The sequence below is a fragment of the Panthera leo genome, chromosome A2 (genome assembly GCF_018350215.1).
Source record: "Panthera leo isolate Ple1 chromosome A2, P.leo_Ple1_pat1.1, whole genome shotgun sequence".
Taxonomy (NCBI): Eukaryota; Metazoa; Chordata; class Mammalia; order Carnivora; family Felidae; genus Panthera; species Panthera leo.
In genome coordinates, this window is record NC_056680.1 from 15,391,337 (window position 1) to 15,410,623 (window position 19,287).

The following is a 19,287-nucleotide window of genomic DNA, read 5'->3' on the forward strand; positions in this document are numbered from 1 at the left end:
TCCAGGCTCCGAGGGCCGGATGTGGGGCTCAAACTCACAAACTGCGAGATCATGACCTGAGCCAAAGTTGGACGCTTAACCGATTGAGCCACCCAGGTGCCCCTAACCTATGAGCAGTTTTAAACATGCACAAAAATAGAATGATACAGTGAACCTTTGGGGAAGATTTTCAGTGTATTTTGTCCAGCTCAAAGCTCTGGCAAATTCATCAGACCTCCTTCCCCCCACCACACACACTCCACGTACACTCCTGCCTTCTCACAGTAGAACTTTCTTAAACCCCTTCAAAGGACTCCGAGGAGGGTTCCTAAGCAGGGTGTGCCTCACAGCCCTCAGAGGAACTTACTCAAACGTACCTTAGACCTGGGCAATTACAGTCTCTGGGTTTGGAGTCCAACGTGCATATTCTGGGAAAAGTTTGACTTCTGGCTCCTGGGCATACCCCTTGTGCGGGCCCTCTGCCCCAGAGGGCCTCCACAGGCCTGCTTGCCTCCGTGAGTTCGTAGCAGCGGCTGACTTGGAGAACTTGAGGCGTAAGTCAGAGTCTTAGGTTATGCCCTTGGTGTTCTGGGGAACTTGGAGGGCACCTACTGCCCGCACCTGAAGAGGGAACTCCCAGAGCTATTGTCTTTTCCCTCCCGTGAGCTCTAAACACCACCAGACAGAGGAACATGTTAAAAAGTATATAATTTAGGAAACATATAATTTTATAATATTTATGTATACACACACACGCACATATATATATATGTACACATACATATATATATACACATATACACACATACATATGTATATTATAGATTCGTGGGTTCGAGTCCCACATTGGGCTCTGTGCTGACAGCTCAGAGCTTGGAGCCTGCTTCGGATTCTGTGTCTCCCTCTCTCTCTACCCCTTGCCTGCTCACATTCTCTCTCTCTCTCTCTCTCTCTCTCTCTCTCTCTCAAAAATAAACATTAAAGGTTAAAAACTATATATGTATAGTTTTTATTTAGTAGATAAGTATTCTGGCAGGGAGAGAAAAGCAGTCTGTTTGTTACAAAGTGAAATTAAATGGTAGACTTTCTGTCCCCTCTCATTTGTCTGTTGGACTTACTCACTTTTGAGTTGTTTAATGATTGTTGCTTTGAGTAAATTAAGTAAATTAAGTTGGTGGATTTGTGAGTGACCCAAGGAGAAAGGTCACACACTTGCCCTTCTGAGGAATGGTGGGCCTCGTTAGCAGTGGGAAGTTTTTCTTTCGGGAACTGGGTGGGAAGAAAATGAGCCGTGCGAGGTGATGTGTCTCTAAGGGTTTCTTCCTAGAACTTTGAAAGAAGTAGAACCGCTGGACTGTCGGGGTCAGAAGCAAAATGATGTATTTAAAACCGTTCACTGTCCAACTACAACTGTGCAGCTCATTCTTAGAGGATATAAATGTGATTTTAGAAGGATGGAAGCTTAAGAATCCAAATGCATTGAGGTGCTGGCGAGCTGCTTCAGTCCTGGAAGCCGGTGCAGGGCTGTTGCTTGTGGGAGCAAGCACTGGGTGGGAGCACTCCAAAGGTGACTGTCACACTGCCGCTCTTGTGAGAGCTGCCTTCGGAAACCACCCCCGCCAGCCCAGTCTTCTCAGAGTGTGGCCTCTTGGCTTGCTAGCCCCTGTTACTGTACTGATTTCTAAGGATGCCGTTCTCCGCTCAGTGGGAGAACCACTGAAGCAGTAAGAAACCACACCGCCCCGGGGTGGGAGTCTCCCTGGATGTGTGGACAGGCCCACGCTCCGCCGACGCTCCTTTGGTCTGTTGGGACTTAGCGGGGGTCACATGAGAGCGGATATGCCTCGTCTGAATTTCACTCTGTGGACCAGAACATCATGCCCTTCCAGGCCTCTTGCTTTATGGCTTGACTTGATTCCTGGCTCCCTTGACTTTGAGGAACTAGTCCGTGATTTTTTGCCCCCTCTCAGTTGGCAACATTTTCCAGCTCGTGGTAGGACACCTTCACCGTCAGAGTGTTCTGACTTTAAGAATTGTGCCTATTAGGGGCGCCTGGGTGGCGCAGTCGGTTAAGCGTCCAACTTCAGCCAGGTCACGATCTCGCGGTCCGTGAGTTCGAGCCCTGCATCAGGCTCTGGGCTGATGGCTCGGAGCCTGGAGCCTGTTTCCGATTCTGTGTCTCCCTCTCTCTCTGCCCCTCCCCCGTTCATGCTCTGTCTCTCTCTGTCCCAAAAATAAATAAAAAACGTTAAAAAAAAAAAAAAAAAGAAAAAAGAATTGTGCCTATTAAATATCAGAGAACCGAAAATGACCCGTGACGCATTGACAGAAGGTTCTCTCTGCCACATCTATGCGAGATGTGTAGATACTGATAAAGGAAGTGAATGCTTTGATTTGTTAAAGCGATGAACAGAAACTAACCAGCCTGGGGACCATGCCGCCTGTGTTCCTCTCACAACCCCTAGGGCAAGTCCGACGCTCAGTCTGATCCTCCTTGGACGGAATTGAGCTGGACCATTTTGAACATTTTCATCTGTTTGAAAAATGATAAAAAAAAAAAGGACCCTATTCTTTGTACATCGGGGTAGAGAATAAATATACACTGGGTATTCCATACTCATTTGGACAAGGCTCCCTTATACTATATACCCGATGCTGTGCCTGAGCTCACTTCTGCATTTGCAGGACTTCTATACTCCTGTCGGAGGGCCCCTAGAAGAACATGTGAAGATACGTGTGTGTGTGTGTGTGTGTGTGTGTGTGTGTGTGAGAGAGAGAGAGAGAGAAGGAGGAGCACTCTGCTCAGACAGAGAGAGGAAAGTCAGCTTATGAACATAGTAACGGCGGAAGGAAAAAATGACTCCTCTTTGCTCATTACCTGCGGATCTTTTCTTTCGGCAGATACATTGCCTTCGACTTCCATAAAGAATGTAAAAATATGAGATGGGACCGACTGAGTATTCTGATGGACCAGGTAGCAGAAATGCAGGATGAGCTAAGGTAAGCTGTATCTTTTCCCGTGGAGGTCGAGGGAGGAGGTCCGCGTGTAGATGGAGCATGGTTAGCACACATTGTCTGGTGGACTTACGAACACAGCGTGCTGGGTTGACCACGCTGGTTTGGACTCTTAGTTTTTAGTCCCTTTGTTGTTGGAAAGATGAGACTTAGCGGCTTAAAAATATTTTTAGGTTCTTTTTTTTTTTTTTTTTTTTTAATGTTTTTATTTATTTTTGAGACAGAGAGAGGCAGAGCAGGAGCAGGGGAGGGGCAGAGAGAGAGAGGGAGACACTGAATCGGACGCAGGCTCCAGGCTCCGCGCTGTCAGCACAGAGCCCGACGCGGGGCTCGAACTCACGGACCGTGAGATCATGACCTGAGCCAAAGTCGGCCGCTTCACCGACTGAGCCACCCAGGCGCCCCTATTTTTTAGGTTCTTAAAAACAACCCAAGGCCAGGTATTTTCACATTTTTATGAATCTGCTTCCACATTTACGGAGTTTCCCTAATTGGAGCTACCGTACCACTATTTTATATTCCGTTGTTTTGACTAAACATTCCATCACGGATACTTTGATATTTCGTCGTTACCCTACCTGGTCTTCGTCATGATGGTGTTTGACGGCTTTTCTGTACTCCCCCGTGTCACCCTACAGGCTCAGCTAAGTGTTCTTTTTCATCCTAGGCATCCTGGCTTGTTTCCTTGTCTCTTCCCCCCCACAAAACATGTGCTGCAGCGAATCACTCTGGGCGTGTCTATTCTCACTTCTGTTCGGTGATTCCCTAAAATAAAGTCTTGAGAGCAGGGCTAATAGTTCAAAGGGTCCGAATAACTTCATGGTACTTTCCGAACGTGTTTGGCAAGTTATTTGCCGTGTCGGCCTACGGGTTTACTGTCCTCTAAGCATAGGTCAATCTTTACTGATTCTAAAGACAGAAGAAGGGATCTCGAAGTCGACTGCTCTGTCGTTTTGTTCCATCTGGGCATATTTCTGACCCCGGCAACCCCCATGCATTTTTTCGTGTCAGTTCCACAGTAACACAGTAAAACCTGTCGTGTAGGCATTTCTCAGTTTTTAAAAATGTTTCGTATGCCTGTTAAGTAGTCGGCGACGGTTAGTTAAATCTGCTCGTTTTCTATGCGGTTTTGTCATGAGCAGCTAGTGAAGGGCAGTTGACGTGCACCATTATTGGGCTGCAGTGACACTGGCCGGACCTGGGACGCTGTCGGAGGAGGTGGCTCCTGGGGCTCGCCCATGAATCACTGCCCCACAAGAGTGTGAGAAAACACAGACGCCAGAGTCTGTCCCCCACCGCGCTCTGTGTTCCACAGGGACAGTGGAACTTTCCCCAGTGCCCTGCACAGGGCCTCTCTGGACACTTTCTCCTGGGGTTTTGGGGAAGGTGGAAAGAATCTGGGCTTTGGGGTGTGACCTGTCTCGTTTTGAAATGTTTGCTTCTTATCAGCCATGTGACCAAGACAGTTGTCTTCAAACCTTGGTTTCTCCGTTTGTAAAGTGCAGATAATAATACCTACCTCATAGACTTAGTGTGTAGTTTAAGAAATGGTATTTATCAAATACCCAGGACATACTCTGTAAGTACTAACAGCATGCTAACACCCACGTGCACTCATGCACACCTGTGTATATACACCAGCTCTAAACGAACCTCACCAAGTCTGCGTGAATCTCGTGTAGATTTTTAGCCTAAACGCATTCTTTTAGGCCCTTATTTTTAAGGTCATAATTTGGATTTGGCCTGTGGTGAGTCTGTTGCGTTTCCCTGCTCCATTTCGGTTTGGGGGAGTAATTACAACGAGATCACTTCGTGGTGTTCATCGTTTGCTCGGTCCCACACGCTCCGTTCAGCGCTGCGTGTGTTATGCAATCCCGTCGGGACCGGAGGGGTGCCGTCCCCTCCACCCTGTGGGTGAGAACTTTGGTTCTGAGAGACCAGGGCAATGACTTGAAGTTACACAGCCAGTGAGTGGCCTAAGGGGAGCTCGTGGCTCACTGCCAGAGTCCACGCTCTTCCCCGCTACGCTGCCCGTTGTCCAGAGTTTGAGTTCAGAGCATTATCTGAGGAAATTGTTAAAAATGAATGAGACACAGGAACTGAGAACCGTGATTGGCTCCGGGGTGGACATGTGGGTGGTGAAGGGGAGAAAGGGAACCTCATTTTTCAAGTAACACCGTATTGAACTTTATAAACTCCGTCCTTTTGCATATTTAACCCAGGATTCTTAACGCACAGTTTCCAGCCTTTGCTTGAGAGATGCTGACTTGAGTTCATCTCGAGGCCAAGTGCGTTCGGTTTAAAAAAAAAAAAAACAGCTCAGGGAATTCCGATACAGACGGTGTAGGGACCGTGCTTCGAGAAGTCTGATCTACAGGACGTAGATGAACAGCTGTGTCGGAGGGGGTCTGCTCTGGCCTCGGGGACGCCCCTCGGCCCTGCCGGGTTCGTGTCTCCGCGAGCTGACCTCCAGCGCCGCAGTGCGTGTTTGGACAGGGGCTGTCTCGCCTCGGCTTTTCAGACATCTTTTTTTTTTTTGCTCTGTACTAATCAAATACCCCCCTCCCCCCCGCCCCCCGGGCCACACGTTGCCCTTCCGAACTTCTCATTTGCCAGTTGTCCACAATGTTGCAGACCATCAGCAGCAGGGCGCTCGTGCGTCGGACTGCCTTTGCTATGAGGGTGTTTATACAAATATGTTGTAGTTATTTTCTAGTGGACTCCGCCGGCATGGTGGTGGCAAGCCAGGAGGGCGTGTTCCGCAGCAACTGCATGGACTGTCTGGACAGGACCAACGTGATCCAGAGCCTGCTGGCCCGCCGCTCGCTCCAGGCCCAGCTCCAGGTGCAAACGCTTTTTTCCTTCTGTTAAGTCAACAGTGCAGCCCCGAAGTAGCGAAGCTACATTGACGAAATCGTTACCAGCCAAAACAAACAACAGAAAACATTTCACCTTGCTCCCCACCCTAAACCACCTGTTTTCGGTTTTGTGTCTTTCCACCTGTGGGCGTGCACATTTCTGTACCTGCGGTCGGTGTGTGCGTACGTGGTGTCGTTTGTTCGTTCAGATTTTAAAGTCAGCTCTACACCCAACATGGGGCTCGAACCCACAGCCCGGAGATCAAGAGTCGCAGGCTCCACCTGCTGAGCCAGCCAGGCGCCCCGTACAGTTTCTGATATTTCCTTTTCCTCCAGCGTTACACACAGCGATCATTTTTAAGAGTTGCACTTACTAGGTTGTTGCATTTTTGGCTTATAAGTAACACTGCAGAGAATATATCTTGGTGTGTTGTTTTTAGCTTGAATGCTTCCCTTGGGGTTCATTCCTAGAAGTAGAATTTGCTGCGTCAAAGAGAATACGCTCTCCGAGAGGGTCATGCCAGGTTACACTGGTACCAGTGAGACACTGGTAAACTGGTCAGCATGGTTGGTGAATCCGGTTCATTGAACTCTTGCCGGCCTTACGTGTTCTTATTTAAAACTTTTCTATTTTAATAGAGTGGTGCCTCAAGGTTAAGTTTTCGTTTGCATCTCTTTTATTACTGAAGCCCAGAGTTCCAGATAACATTGGCATTTTTTTTTTTTTAATTTTTTAACGTTTATTTATTTTTGAGACAAAGAGACAGAGCATGAACGGGGGAGGGTCAGAGAGAGGGAGACACAGAATCTGAAACAGGCTCCAGACTCTGAGCGGTCAGCACAGAGCCCGACACGGGGCTCGAACCCACGGACCGCGAGATCATGACCCGAGCCGAAGTCGGCCGCTTAACCGACTGAGCCACCCAGACGCCCCAACATTGGCATTTATTATGAGGGGGCAAACAGAATGCATGCCAAATGGCTTCCTGCCCCAGATGGTTAGCTTTGTTTATGACAGTCCAACTTCGTTTATGGTAATTTTATGATACCAGGAATTGTGGAAGCAAAACACCTCCTTTAAAATGAATGGTCCTTGACTCCTAGTAGGTAACACAGGCCAGAGGAGCGGTTTCCCTGTTGGAGCATGCTCTAGTTTGTGTTGTACCTTGTCCTCCTTAATCTGATGGATTTACTTCAGAGTGTATTTTTTGATGGAAACAATGGTAGCAAGGAAAGAAAAGGAAACAATAGTAACAGCGGTTGTTTCCAAGTCCGATAAACAAAAACCTATTTAATAGGTTCTATAATCGGTACTTAACTATTTCACATGCTAAATGCAGTACTGAACAACCTAAGCCACGTTTCCAAGACTCTACGCATCAGTTCGGCTATGGTGGGGACTCCAGGCATACCTCCCCCCCCCCCCCCACCACCCGCTCCCGCCACCACCAGCTAAAGGTCATGGAGGGCAGGTGGAAAGGCCATTCTGGGGTAGAAATGGGGAGATGTGGTCTCAGGTGAACAGTGAAGATGGGGGTTCTGAGAGGGCTGAGGTCCAAGACAAAGACCAGGGCAGGGGATCCTGATCTGTGGTCAGTGACCCCTGAAGGGGTTCCACAGCAGGATTCGGGATGCCAGGGAATCCTCTGAGATCCTCTGAGTCTGTGGGGAGGAAAGGGAAGGCTGGAGGTGACGGGAACAGCAGGGAGGCTAGAGGGTGCAGGCGGTGGGAGGTGGGGGTTGGCAGGGAAGGACGAGGTGATGGCTGGGATGCTGCCGCTGCCTTCCCTTTCCCTCCCCCTTTCCCTCTGCCCCTCTTCCTGCAGGGCCAGGGGAGTGCTGGGGCCCGGGGTGAGTGGGGGCCGCGGGACAAGGAGCCCTCAGAGGCTCTGTGGCCTGGCCTGGGGCACGGGCGGGGGGACGTGGGGAACTGGGGCGCCCCCTGTGTGCAAGGACAGCATCTCTACCTGCAGCTGGGAACCGCATGCTACCAGCCGGGACTGTCTGCTCTTCTTCCCGAGCTGTGTGTGCGAAACCCGTTACGCTTGAGCACGGTGTGCTTCTTATTCCAGAGACTGGGAGTGTTGCACGTGGGACAGAAGCTTGAAGAACAACACGATTTTGAGAAGATTTACAAAAACGGTAGGTAACTTCTTTCATAGGGGCCGGGTTACTCGCGTTGTGAAATAGATTAATAATTTGGATTTAGAGACTCTGGCTCCCACGTTCGTCATCGTCAGTTGATTTTTCCTTGTTCTCACAGCCTGGGCCGACAACGCAAATGCGTGTGCCAAGCAGTACGCGGGCACTGGCGCCTTGAAGACGGACTTCACCAGGCAAGCCGTGCTTTTCAGCTACCACTTCAGACCCGCGGCTCTCGCGTCTGGTGAACACGTTAGGATCACCCGGCAGCTGTGGGACAGTGGCCAAAGCCCAGCCCCCGGGGCCTCGGTTCACAGCAGTCAAGTCGGGCTCGGTGGGGGGTGAGGCCCAGGCGCCGGTGGCTTCCCGGCCTGCCTGTGGTTCTGCTGCGCGGAGAGCGAACGGCGGCCCCTCGGCCCTTCCCGAGCCCTGCGGAGCCCCTGGGTCAGTGGGGTCTGACTCGGCAGGGGCGGGGCGGGGCGGGGCCTGAGGTTCTGTGCCTCAGGGAAGCGGCCGGGGATGCCGATGCCACGTTCAAGGGCCACGCTGCCAGTGAGAGGTTAAGACCTGGTGAGTTTGGTTTTCTGCCAGACGGATTCTCTGGGAACAAGTGAAGATTCCTAGACTCTGCTGTTCTAACCACCTCACCTGGGCCTCTCATCTCATTTTTTTTTCTTTTTTTTTTCTTCTTTAATGTTTATTTTGAAAGAGAGCATGAGCGGGGGAGGGGCAGAGAGACAGGGAGACACAGAACCCCAAGCAGGCTCTGCGCTGTCAGCACGGAGCCCGACACGGGACTCTGTCTCACGAACCCTGAGATCATGACCTGAGCTGAAATCAAGAGTCGGACACTTAACGCACTGAGCCACCAGGGATGATTTTTTTTTCTTTAATGTTTTTATTTTTGAAGGAGAGAGAGAGCATGAGTGGGGGAGGAGCAAAGAGAGAGGGAGACATAGAATTTTGAAGCAGGCTCCAGGCTCTGAGCTGTCAGCACAGAGCCTGACGTGTGGCTCGAACCCCCAGACTGCGAGATCATGACCTGAGCCGAAGTCGGACGCTTAACCGCTGAACCACCCAGGCGCCCCAGGATTTTTAAAATCTCTGTAATTCACTTTACGCCCGTACCACATACTTTCCAGCCATAAAACTGGGGAAGAATGTAATATACAAATCTGTAATTTGAGATTCACCTCTTTTGACCAGAACCGGGAAGAGAACTCAGCTGGGACTGGTCATGGACGGCTGGAACTCGCTAATACGCTATTACAAGAACAACTTCTCCGATGGCTTCAGGCAGGTAAGTCTGTATTTGCTGCTCGTCTTTGCTCATTCGGCCGCTGCGTCTTTGTACTGTCCCTGAGTAATGTAACTACATCCAAGTGGGGAGTTTTTAATCTCCTTTTTTCTGTTCTAGGATTCCATAGACTTATTTCTTGGGAACTACTCAGTGGACGAATTAGAATCTCATAGTCCTTTAAGTGTTCCACGGGATTTGAAATTCCTGGCTGTAAGAAACCTTTCTGTTTTTCAAGTTTGTAAAAACACTGTATCTGAAGGTACAGACAGTGGTGTCTCCCCTTGATTTGAAACCTAATGTGTGGTCCTAAAGGGACTGGAAATACTCGGTTTCCCTGAGGAGAAGATGAGGGAGAGGAGTAAAATAACTTTGGTGTCTGTGTTCCTGCACACTCGACTGCCTTCCTGAGAGCACACGAGCCCGAGGGAGGGTGGAGAGTCTCTCGTTCCAGGAAGATTCTACTCCCCTTAACGCTGGGGGGTTGCGGGAGGCACACCTGACATGTGGAAGGCAGGGTATGTTTTTGACGCTTGTCCCCTTTGTGACTCCTCTGTTCACCAGACTTAGCTGGGGCTTCTCTGGGGTCTCCTCCAGCGGGCAGAGGGTCCCGGAATGGAGGGGGCTGGCGCCTCCCTCACCTGTCAGGGCCATCGCCACGCTTCTTCAGCTCTTGTGACCTGACAGTCTGGCGACTTGGGCAGTTGGGGTCCCACCGCCTAAGTAATGATGTTTTGCTAGAAAAAGATACTTTGTGTGTTAGATTGCAGAAGAGTCTTACTTACCCTTTTTCAAGCGAAGACCCCCGCCGGTCGAGCAGAATTCTCGCCTGATGGTCTCTCTCTCTCTCCGTTTGCCTTTCCAGTTGCCTATTATCATGGTTGTTGCCTTCTCGATGTGCATTATCTGTTTGCTGATGGCTGGTGAGTCTGCCCTTATTTCACATTCTTGCACTAACTTCTGAGAACACGGGGCTTCCTTGTACGGCATCTTGAGATTGTGAGTCTGCTCAGCCCTTGATGTCCCCTGCAGGGTTCAGTGAGCCGAGCGAGCAGCTGTGACAGTCCTTACATGTGACGGAAGAAAAACACATACTCCCTTTTACTGATAATTAGTGGTGATTTATTTAAGATTTTAAAATATTTTTCTTTTTTTTTTTAAGTTTATTTATTTTGAGAGAGAGAGTGAGCAAGTGCACACACGTGTACGTGCGAGCAGGGGAGGGGCAGAGAGAGGGAGAGAGAATCCGAAGCAGGCTCCAGGCTTTGAGCATCAGCACAGAGCCAGATGCAGGGCTCGAACTCACAAACTGTGAGATCATGACCTGAGCTCAAGTTGGACGCTTGATTGACTGATCCACCCGGGTGCCCCTGATGTTTTAATCTTCATAACTGTGTGTGATTTTTTTTCACAAGTGAAATATTATACATTTTTTGTAACCTTTTTTTTTTTTTCACTGAGCAATGTAAACATTTCCCTGCGTTCTTTATTTTTAACGGCCGCATTAAAATCCATTTATGAGGGCGCCCTGGTGGCTCAGCCGGTTGAGCGTCTGACTCTTAATTTTGGCTCAGGTCGTAATCCCAGCGTCATGGGATCGAGCCCCACGTTGGGCTCAGCACGGGGCGTGGAGCCTGTGTAAGGTTCTCTCCCTGCTCGCACTCTGTCTCTGCCTAAAATTAAAACAAAAGGGGAGGGAGGAAGGAAGGAAAAGAAACCCGTTTATGGGTATGTAGTTCATTTAAACAACCACCTATTAGTAGACAAATGTTAATAAGTTAATACACTATCACTAAATTTTATCACATTGTGAGCAGAATTGCCCAAGAACTTGTGCTTAGGCATCTTTGCTGTTTTTCTCTTTTCTCATCATTTTCCTGTGTCACTGAAGCTGATGAGCACTTGGGACTAAAGTGTCTCCGTCGAGTGTGGTGCGGTGCTGTGGCAGTTGGAGGCCGGGACTCGGTTGCACTGGGCTCTGAGGGGCAGCCTCGGCGGCTCTGGAGGCGGGCCTCCTCCGGCCTTCCCCCTCCGTCCGGGTCTGCGGGCCGGCTTGTCGGGACGCCGCCTGGACGTCCCCTCCTCACCGCCGTCTCAGATCACGGCAAAAGTCTGTGAGCTGAGGGCCCTTAACCGCCAGCCCCCTTACACGCACGTGCACACCTTCTTGCTGGTGTGGTCCCTGTAATCCCCTCGGTGTTCGAGGGGAGGGAGCCCCTCTTGTTACTCTAGGGCAGGGGTTAGCAAGCGTTGTTCTGTAAAGAGCAAGATAGTGCATAGTTTAGACTTCCCAAACTACATGGGGTCTCTGGGGCACGTCGCGTGTTACCACTCTTTAAAAATGTAAAAAACGTTCTTGTTCACGGCACGAAAATGGGCTGCGGGCTCCAGAGCGCAGGGAGTGCCGTGCGGCATAACTTGGCTCCCGTGTCCGGTTCGGGGGCAAGGAAGGACGAGGCCGGGGCCAGCCAGCACGTGCGTCCCACAAGTCCTCAGACGCCCACCCTCTTCACTCCCTACGCGCTGGCTTTAATGCACCGCCTCGCGGATGCCCTTTTCCGGGAGCCAGTCAGTCCGCTGTTGAATTCGTTTTGTGGCTTTGATCTGTTCTGTGTCTTCTTGCCTCTACACCCGCGTGTCCCCGTAGAACCTCAGGGAGCTCGGCCTGCACAGACGGACAGGTCCTTTGGGGAATGTCCCGAGGCAGGCTTGGGAGGACCTGCCTTTCTTCTTTGTCCAAGAAGAATGTTCAAACTCAGAGGGGTGAAGATTAGCAAGTGTATCAGTTTACGCGTGTTTTTGAGTAAAAAAGAGACTGCCGCTACGGATGGCAACGACTCCCGGCAGTTCATCGCTATAAAATCGTGGGTTGGGGCGCCTGGGTGGCTCAGTCGGTTAAGCGGCCGACTTCGGCTCAGGTCACGATCTCGCGGTCCAGGAGTTCGAGCCCTGCGTCGGGCTCTGTGCTGACAGCTCAGAGCCTGGAGCCTGTTTCGGATTCTGTGTCTCCCTCTCTCTGACCCTCCCGCGTTCATGCTCTGTCTCTCTCTGTCTCAAAAATAAACGTTAAAAAAAAAAAAAATCGTGGGCATTGTGTCTAGGTAGGATGGTGTCTGGTTTCTAGCCCATGAATGGGAAGTAAGTGCAGCGGGACCCCTGACCGCTCACTAGGAGCCTGCGTTTCTTCCCTGGCGCCCTCTCCCCGTCCCTCGGCCTGCGCCTGCGCCTCCCCGCCCGCAGGTGCCGACAGTCCTATTGCAGGGGAGAAACGACACCAGGTTCAGGTCAAGTTGGAGAACACACAGTAGGTCTTTTCCCACTGCTGCCAACCTTCGTGAACTCTATGCGTTGTACCAGGAGAGTTGTGTGAAATACGTCCTTAACGTGATATTGCGGAGTTTTGCTTTATACGCTTTGACACGTTTTCGTTTTCTGAAGCGTGTATGTGTTTGTGAGGTTACTTTTTGTGCAGGTGTTTTGATTGTAGCGAATGTATTAGTAATGGCTTCTTGTGATATAAAGTATATAATCTAAAAGGGATAATTATTTGCGTGATGTAACGTGGAATAGTTTAGTCAGGTGCTTCTTCTCAAGGTGTGGCTCCTGGACCAGGGGCATCGGTGTTATCTGGGAACTTGTTAGAAATGCAGATTCTTGGGCCCTGGCCCAGACCTGCTGAGTCGGAATCGCGGTTGCGCCCAGCAGCCGATGCCTTACGGGGCCCCGGCCGGGACTCGGATGCCAGCCAGAGTTCGAGAACTGCCGGTTCAAACCTTAGTTGAGAGGTTCGTGTATTTTTCCTGTAGATGTGCTCATAAACTTTAATGTTGTCGAGACTAAACTTTTAATGTTTAAGCATCAGACTTAAATGTTGCTAAAGAGCTGAAACTAGATGTGGGATCAGTTACATGGCTTTTATTTATCAACTCTCTGTTTGTTTATATCAACAGGTGACACTTGGACAGAAACACTGGCCTATGTGCTCTTCTGGGGAGTCGCAAGCATTGGAACATTTTTTATTATTCTTTATAACGGCAAAGATTTTGTCGATGCTCCCAGATTGGTCCAGAAAGAAAAGATGGACTGAATTTGTGTCTGTGGAAAGCGGCTCGGCTTAGAAGATTCCATCATGCAGAACTGGAGTCTTTACTGACCCGCTTTCCACATCACCCCGAGGTCCTTTTAAAGCCTCTCTCCAGAAGCACAGCTTGTGCTCCGTGTGGGGGGAGGGGGGGTGACCTAGAATCAGCCTGACGTTCCTGCCTCGGCGACCTCTTCACTACTGGGATGGCTCTGTTTATAATTCGAAGCTCTTCTGTAATTAAAGGGTGACCCGAATTCAGCTCCTGGAATGGAAGGAATCTATTCCTTGTCGATTCGATCAACTTTTGCAGGATAAGTAATATATTTAAGAAATCTAGCTTCTTTCGTTATTTAAAATGGTAAAATTATTTTTCTAGCTCAGTTTCCTTATGGTCGTTGTAGAGGCCGTCGCTGTTAGCAAGCAGACTTCGCCACGAGACTTCAAGGAGTCGGGTCTGGCGTTCTTCTGAAGTTTCGGTTGGGCTGTCCTCTGAGTTCAGCTTGAACTTGCGTATGAAGAAGAAGTCCAGATAGTACTTTATCTTTTGTTAAAGGTGTAAATGAAATCAAAGAATGTAAAAGCCTGTGTCTTAACGCTAAAGGTCCAAAGCCGCCTCTGTTTTCAGGATTTGCCTCCGTGTGGAGGATACCCCTCGACCGGCCAGCGGTCCCTCCCGGGACCTCCCGGGCATGCTGGTTTCTTTGGGGGTCGTTCGTCGAGACACGCAGGCCTCCGAGAGGCGCTCGTGCTGGACTTGGGGTTGCCCTTGGAGGCCGCAGCTGCTTCCCGCGCATGGCACCACCCGCGCTCTCCTCTCCGTCAAGGTTTTGTTAGCTCCCAATAAGTGTGTCTGCAGTTTTGCGCTTCCGGTAGTTAAGTTAGCGTTCTCCAAATCAAGGACCAACTTCAGTGTTAATTTTTGTGCAAAAACAAACCTGAAAAATCTGCTTTAGAAGCTGTGCATAGTTCTAATTATAAGTCGGACTGTGTATTCAAACTGTAATTATGAGGTTTAAATATTAGAAAAGTATGTAGGGTAGTATAATCCCCACTATTTTAAGGCAGTTCAATTAAATACGGCTACGGTATTTGTGTTGTGCTTGAAAATATGTACAGTTTATTTCAATAGTAATACCTTATGTTGTCCTTAAATATCTCTCAAAGCGCCTTGATTTCAACACGACTTTTTTTGCCCCCCGTTATCTTTTATAAACGTGAATAAGAGACGTTGGCTTCTAGAAACTCCAAAAGAGATAATAGCTGGACACCCTCTGTAGCTTAAAACTCCGTCACGAAAATTCACAGTAGGGCAAGTGATTCTTAGAACTACCTATTCCTGACATGTACATAAGTGTAATCTGTTCCAAAGATGGAATGTGTGAAACTTGGTTCGTGTCTACTGTGCTCCATGACTCGAGTGCTACCGGGCATTTCACGGGAAGGACTTCCTCCCACGACCATAGCAGAGACCACCTGAGAGCCGCCGGTGCCCACGGACTGATGCTGGCGCGTCCGATCTGAAGGCGTCCGTGTTCCAGAACCCTGCGGCGATTGCGTTTCTAAATTCGTGTACTGTGCACCCATGCGTGAAAATAAACGTCCTATTCTTTTCTAGCCACCGTTGCTGTCGTTCCCACACTTGGTCTTGAAAGGGGTGTTCTTTTTTACCGGAGAATTTTTTTTTTTTTAATTTTTTTTTTTTAACGTTTATTTATTTTTGAGACAGAGAGAGAGAGACAGGGCATGAACGGGGGAGGGGCAGAGAGAGAGGGAGACACAGAATCGGAAGCAGGCTCCAGGCTCTGAGCCATCAGCCCAGAGCCCGACGTGGGGCTCGACCTCACGGACCGCGAGATCGTGACCTGAGCTGAAGTCAGACGCCCAACCGACAGCCACCCAGGCGCCCCTACCGGAGAATTTTTAAATCATGCCAGGCAGCGTGTGCTTGGGTTTCATAGAAAATCGGGACAATGCAAGTGAGCAAGAAAATTAATGGCTTCTGAAATCTGGCTTTTCAGTGATCGCTTGAGAAATTGTGCTCCTCCTTATTTTTTAGTTACAGATAAAAACAGGGAAACATTGGGGCACCCGGGTGGTTCAGTCAGTCGAGCGTCTGATCTGGGCTCAGGTTATGAACCCGTGGCTGGTGAGTTCGAGCCCCACATCGGGCTCTGTGCTGACAGCTCGGCGCCTGGAGCCTGCTTGGGATTCTGTGTCTCTTCCTCTCTCTACACCTCCCCCGCTTGTGCTCTGTCTCTCAAAAATGAATAAATGTTAAAAAAAAAAAAACAGGGAAATAATTTAGTAACGTATGATGTCCGTAAAAAGGTGTTCCCTGCCCGCCCCCCCACCTCTTGAGTTGTGGTCTGTTTTTCAAAATGATACAGGTCTCGGCTGGGAAGTAGGACTGTGGTGCTTATTAGAAAGTAGTCTCTGGGGCTGGGGATGTGTCTGAATGAGGCAGGAAACACCTTGGCGCCTAGGAGGCCCTTGCGCACGGGAGCGAGGCAGGAGTCCCTGGAGATGGTGTGTGGGTACACCGTCCCCCTCTGAACCGAGCAGAGCTGCCTCAGGCTGTGCCAGGCCGTCCCTGGGGTCGGCTCTCTGCGTGGGCTACTGCGGCCCCTTCCCCGCACGTACGGGTGAAGACAGCTGTCCCTGTGGCTTCCTGCAAAGGGGCTTTCAAGAATCTCTCCCACCTGTTCCCTGTGACCTTCTGTCCTTCCCTGATACCCCAGCCGGTGTTTCGTGCCCGGTAATCTCTAGCTCCTTCCTTCCATGGGGCGAAGAAAAAGGGTATGCTTCTGATTGTACTTCAGTACGAGAGATTTCGTAGTGTGTTACCCAAGGAATCTGTGCTCTGTCTTATTTGTAGCTACAGAATGACAAGCTTTGTCCCATTCGGGATTCAGGGACCCCGGGTGGGGGTGGGGAGAGGCGGGGAAGATCCCCAAAGTTATGTGATGCAGATTCCTCAGTCCTGATGGAATGGGATTTACTTTTGGTATCAAGATTGGAATTGGAGGTGTGCCAAACCCAGAGCCTGGATAAGAGGGCGAGAAGAATGTAGGGGGGTGTGTACAGAGGGGTGGCTTAATAGCCTTTTAAAAAAATGTTTATTTTTGAGAGAGAGACACACAGAATCCAAAGCAGGCTCCAGGCTCTGAGCTGTCAGCACAGAGCCTGACGCGGGTCTCGAACCCACGAACCAGGAGATCGTGACCCAAGCCGAAGTCAGAGGCTCAACGGACTGAGCCACCCAGGCGGCCTGGGGAAGCGACTTAAACAAATTAGGGTCTTGGGGTTTTATCATCCAAGGGTCCTGATGTCAGAAGAAAGCCTCCTAATACAGATAAGTTATGGTAGGTTTTTAAAATCTGCTCCCTGCCTCGGGAGGCTCTCCTGACATGGCAGCCTGGCTCATCAAAGCCAGCAAGACCGAAGTGCCAGCCTTCCGTGACCTAATCTCGGACGTCATGTCTGCCGTATTCCCTGCGTTAGAAGTACGCCACTGGGTCCAGCTCACTGGAGGGGAGGGGAGGGATTACACGGGGGCATGAGTGCCCGGAGGTGGGCGTCTCCGGGGCCATCGTAGACGTCTGCTACCGCAGCCACTGAGGGGAGAAAATTCCAAAGGTGAGACTCCGAGTTAGTTCCAGAGAGAATCAGCTGGACTCCTGCGGGCGGTGGAGCCTGTGCTCGCACCCAGCAGTTCTGGCAAGCTCGTTCTGCAGAGCAGACCAGCGCCCTGAGTGGCACAGCACCCGGGTGACATGGGCTTTGCTCACAAGACCCTGCTGGGTAGCCCCTGGGGTGTGCAGCTGGCTCTCACCTGGGAGGAGGGGAGGGGAGAGGGGAGCTAGGAGGTGGAAGCAGGAGGGGAGGGAGGAGGGTGCAAAGATGTCCCCGTCGTCCCTGCTCCCCATAGCTCCCGTCCGCCTTCCCTCTGCCAGTAGGAGAATCACGAGCCGTGAAGGTACCAGATAACACGGAATTGTTCTCTAAACTGGCTGTGCCATTTAGAGGCCTAGTGGCTCCCCGTGACTACCAATGCTCGGGAAGCCGGACTTCTGACTTTTTAATCCACCGGGTATAAAACGGCATCCCATTCCGGCATCTCTCCGATCACTGGTGAGACGGGAGCATCTTTTCATAATTCTTTGTTGGGTCGTTGCTGTTCCTGTTCTGCGCCTTGTTGGGGTCTCTTGCCGGCTGCTGTTAGGTTGTTTGTCCTTACTGATTTGTGGACGTTCTTTATATTCTAGAGAGTAGTTCTTTGTTGGGTTTTACGTGCTACACACTTACGTCTTCTCCCAGCAGCTCATGCAGGGAGGGCCCCCGTGTTCACCCCCCAGTGGCGTTCTGGTGCTCTTTGAAGACCATCTAAGCTCCTTGCCTGGCCCACAAGGTCTTACTGACCAGACCCTGCTCACTCCCACCCCCGATCACTCTCCCCATCACAACCGCAGGCCTCCTTCCTGCCCTTTCCCACCTCCGGGCCTTTGCACATGCTGTTGCCTCCTCCTGGACAGACATTCGGTCCGCAAAGCTCCTCAACCACCGGACTGATGCACTGTCCCTGCCACGCCACCACTTGACCCATGTATTGGCTTCTTAGAAACGGTCACCATCTGTAGTCATCTCGTTTGTTACCTTCACTGTGACTCTCCCCACCCCCACCCCCCAGAATGTAAGTGCCATAAAGTCCAGGGACCGTGTCTGTCCTGTTCAGCACTGTCCCCAGCACCTGCCTCCGGACTGACTTGTAAGATCTCAATAAAGGCTGATCCTGTCCACGTGGGCAATAGAAGAGAAGTGATTCCCATGTCAGAGGCCGGTCGAGACATTCTGGTTAAGAATTTCCTATTTGTCGGGGCACCTGGGCAGCTCAGTCAGTTAGCATTCAACTCTTGATTTCGGCTCAGGCCATGATCTCACGGTCCACAGGCTTGAGGCCCACGAGGGACTCTGAGCCGACAGTGCGGAGCCTGCGTGGGATTCTCTCTCTCCCTCTCTCTGCCCCTCCCCACTCACGAGCTTTCTCTCAAACTTAAAAAAAAAAAAAAAAAGAATTTCCCATTCGTCAGTGATGTTTTTTTTCTGCAGCAATTTAGAAGGGCTCATACCCTGTTTTAAACCCATAGAATTAGACCTTTATGATTTTTCTTTTTTTTTTCTTAATTTTTTTTTATAGTTTATTTTTTGAGAGGCGGGGTTGGGGGGTTGGGGAGAGAGAGAATCCCAAGCAGGCTCTACACTGTCAGCGAAGAGCCCAGTGTGGGGCTTGAACTCAGGAACCGCGAGGTCATGACCTGAGCCGAAACCAAGAGTCAGGCGCTTAACTGACTGAGCCACCCAGGCGCCCTTTTCTGATTTTTCTTACGGACTCTAACCATCACCTCCCGTGAGGGTCACACTGCGTCAGTGTGGCTTCTCTGGCTGCCTGAGGAGGGAAACGTGGGGAAGGTGACAGAAACGAGACACTGGGTGGGTTCTCTTTTATTTGCCATGTTTTCAAAATTAGCTCATCTACTTACATAATGTGGGCATAGCTCGTGTTAAGAGAGGGGGCTCAAAACTGCAGCCAGTACGTGACAAACCTACAGAGACACTTGTCAAGGGTTTTATCTATGACAACAATTGCTGAGCACCCAACCATCTCCCTCCCTGATTTCTTAGAGCTAAGTCAAGGACCGTTACGTCTCCAGCATAAATAGAAAACTCTCTGGAGTCCGTGATCTGGCCACGACGTCACGGTGACTGTTACGTGGATGGGGGTGGCACATCCCTTTCTCTCTCCAGCCTAATGGAGGAAGGTGGACAGGTGTCAGATGACCACTTTTGTGCAGCACCGAGAAAACAGTCAACAAAGAATTTTTTTGAGACCCGACTCATTCCTGGTTCAAGAGGAT

General features: G+C 50.3%; 1 protein-coding gene across 3 annotated transcripts in view; it reads left to right on the forward strand.

Annotated features, from left to right (window-relative positions):
* The window catches only part of SACM1L (SAC1 like phosphatidylinositide phosphatase), a 58,710-nt gene extending 43,721 nt beyond the window's left edge, over positions 1-14,989 (forward strand). For 2 of the 3 annotated variants that reach the window (XM_042929075.1, XM_042929077.1), the window contains 8 exons: positions 2,881-2,979; positions 5,700-5,838; positions 7,925-7,994; positions 8,116-8,188; positions 9,201-9,294; positions 9,412-9,504; positions 10,157-10,214; positions 13,242-14,989. In XM_042929075.1, coding sequence (XP_042785009.1) covers positions 2,881-2,979; positions 5,700-5,838; positions 7,925-7,994; positions 8,116-8,188; positions 9,201-9,294; positions 9,412-9,504; positions 10,157-10,214; positions 13,242-13,378 — 763 coding nt within the window. In that variant the 3' untranslated portion in view covers positions 13,379-14,989. The remainder of the gene's footprint in view (positions 1-2,880; positions 2,980-5,699; positions 5,839-7,924; positions 7,995-8,115; positions 8,189-9,200; positions 9,295-9,411; positions 9,505-10,156; positions 10,215-13,241) is intronic. The other variant, XM_042929076.1, reaches the window with a different exon arrangement.
* Positions 14,990-19,287: the final 4,298 nt, after the last annotated feature.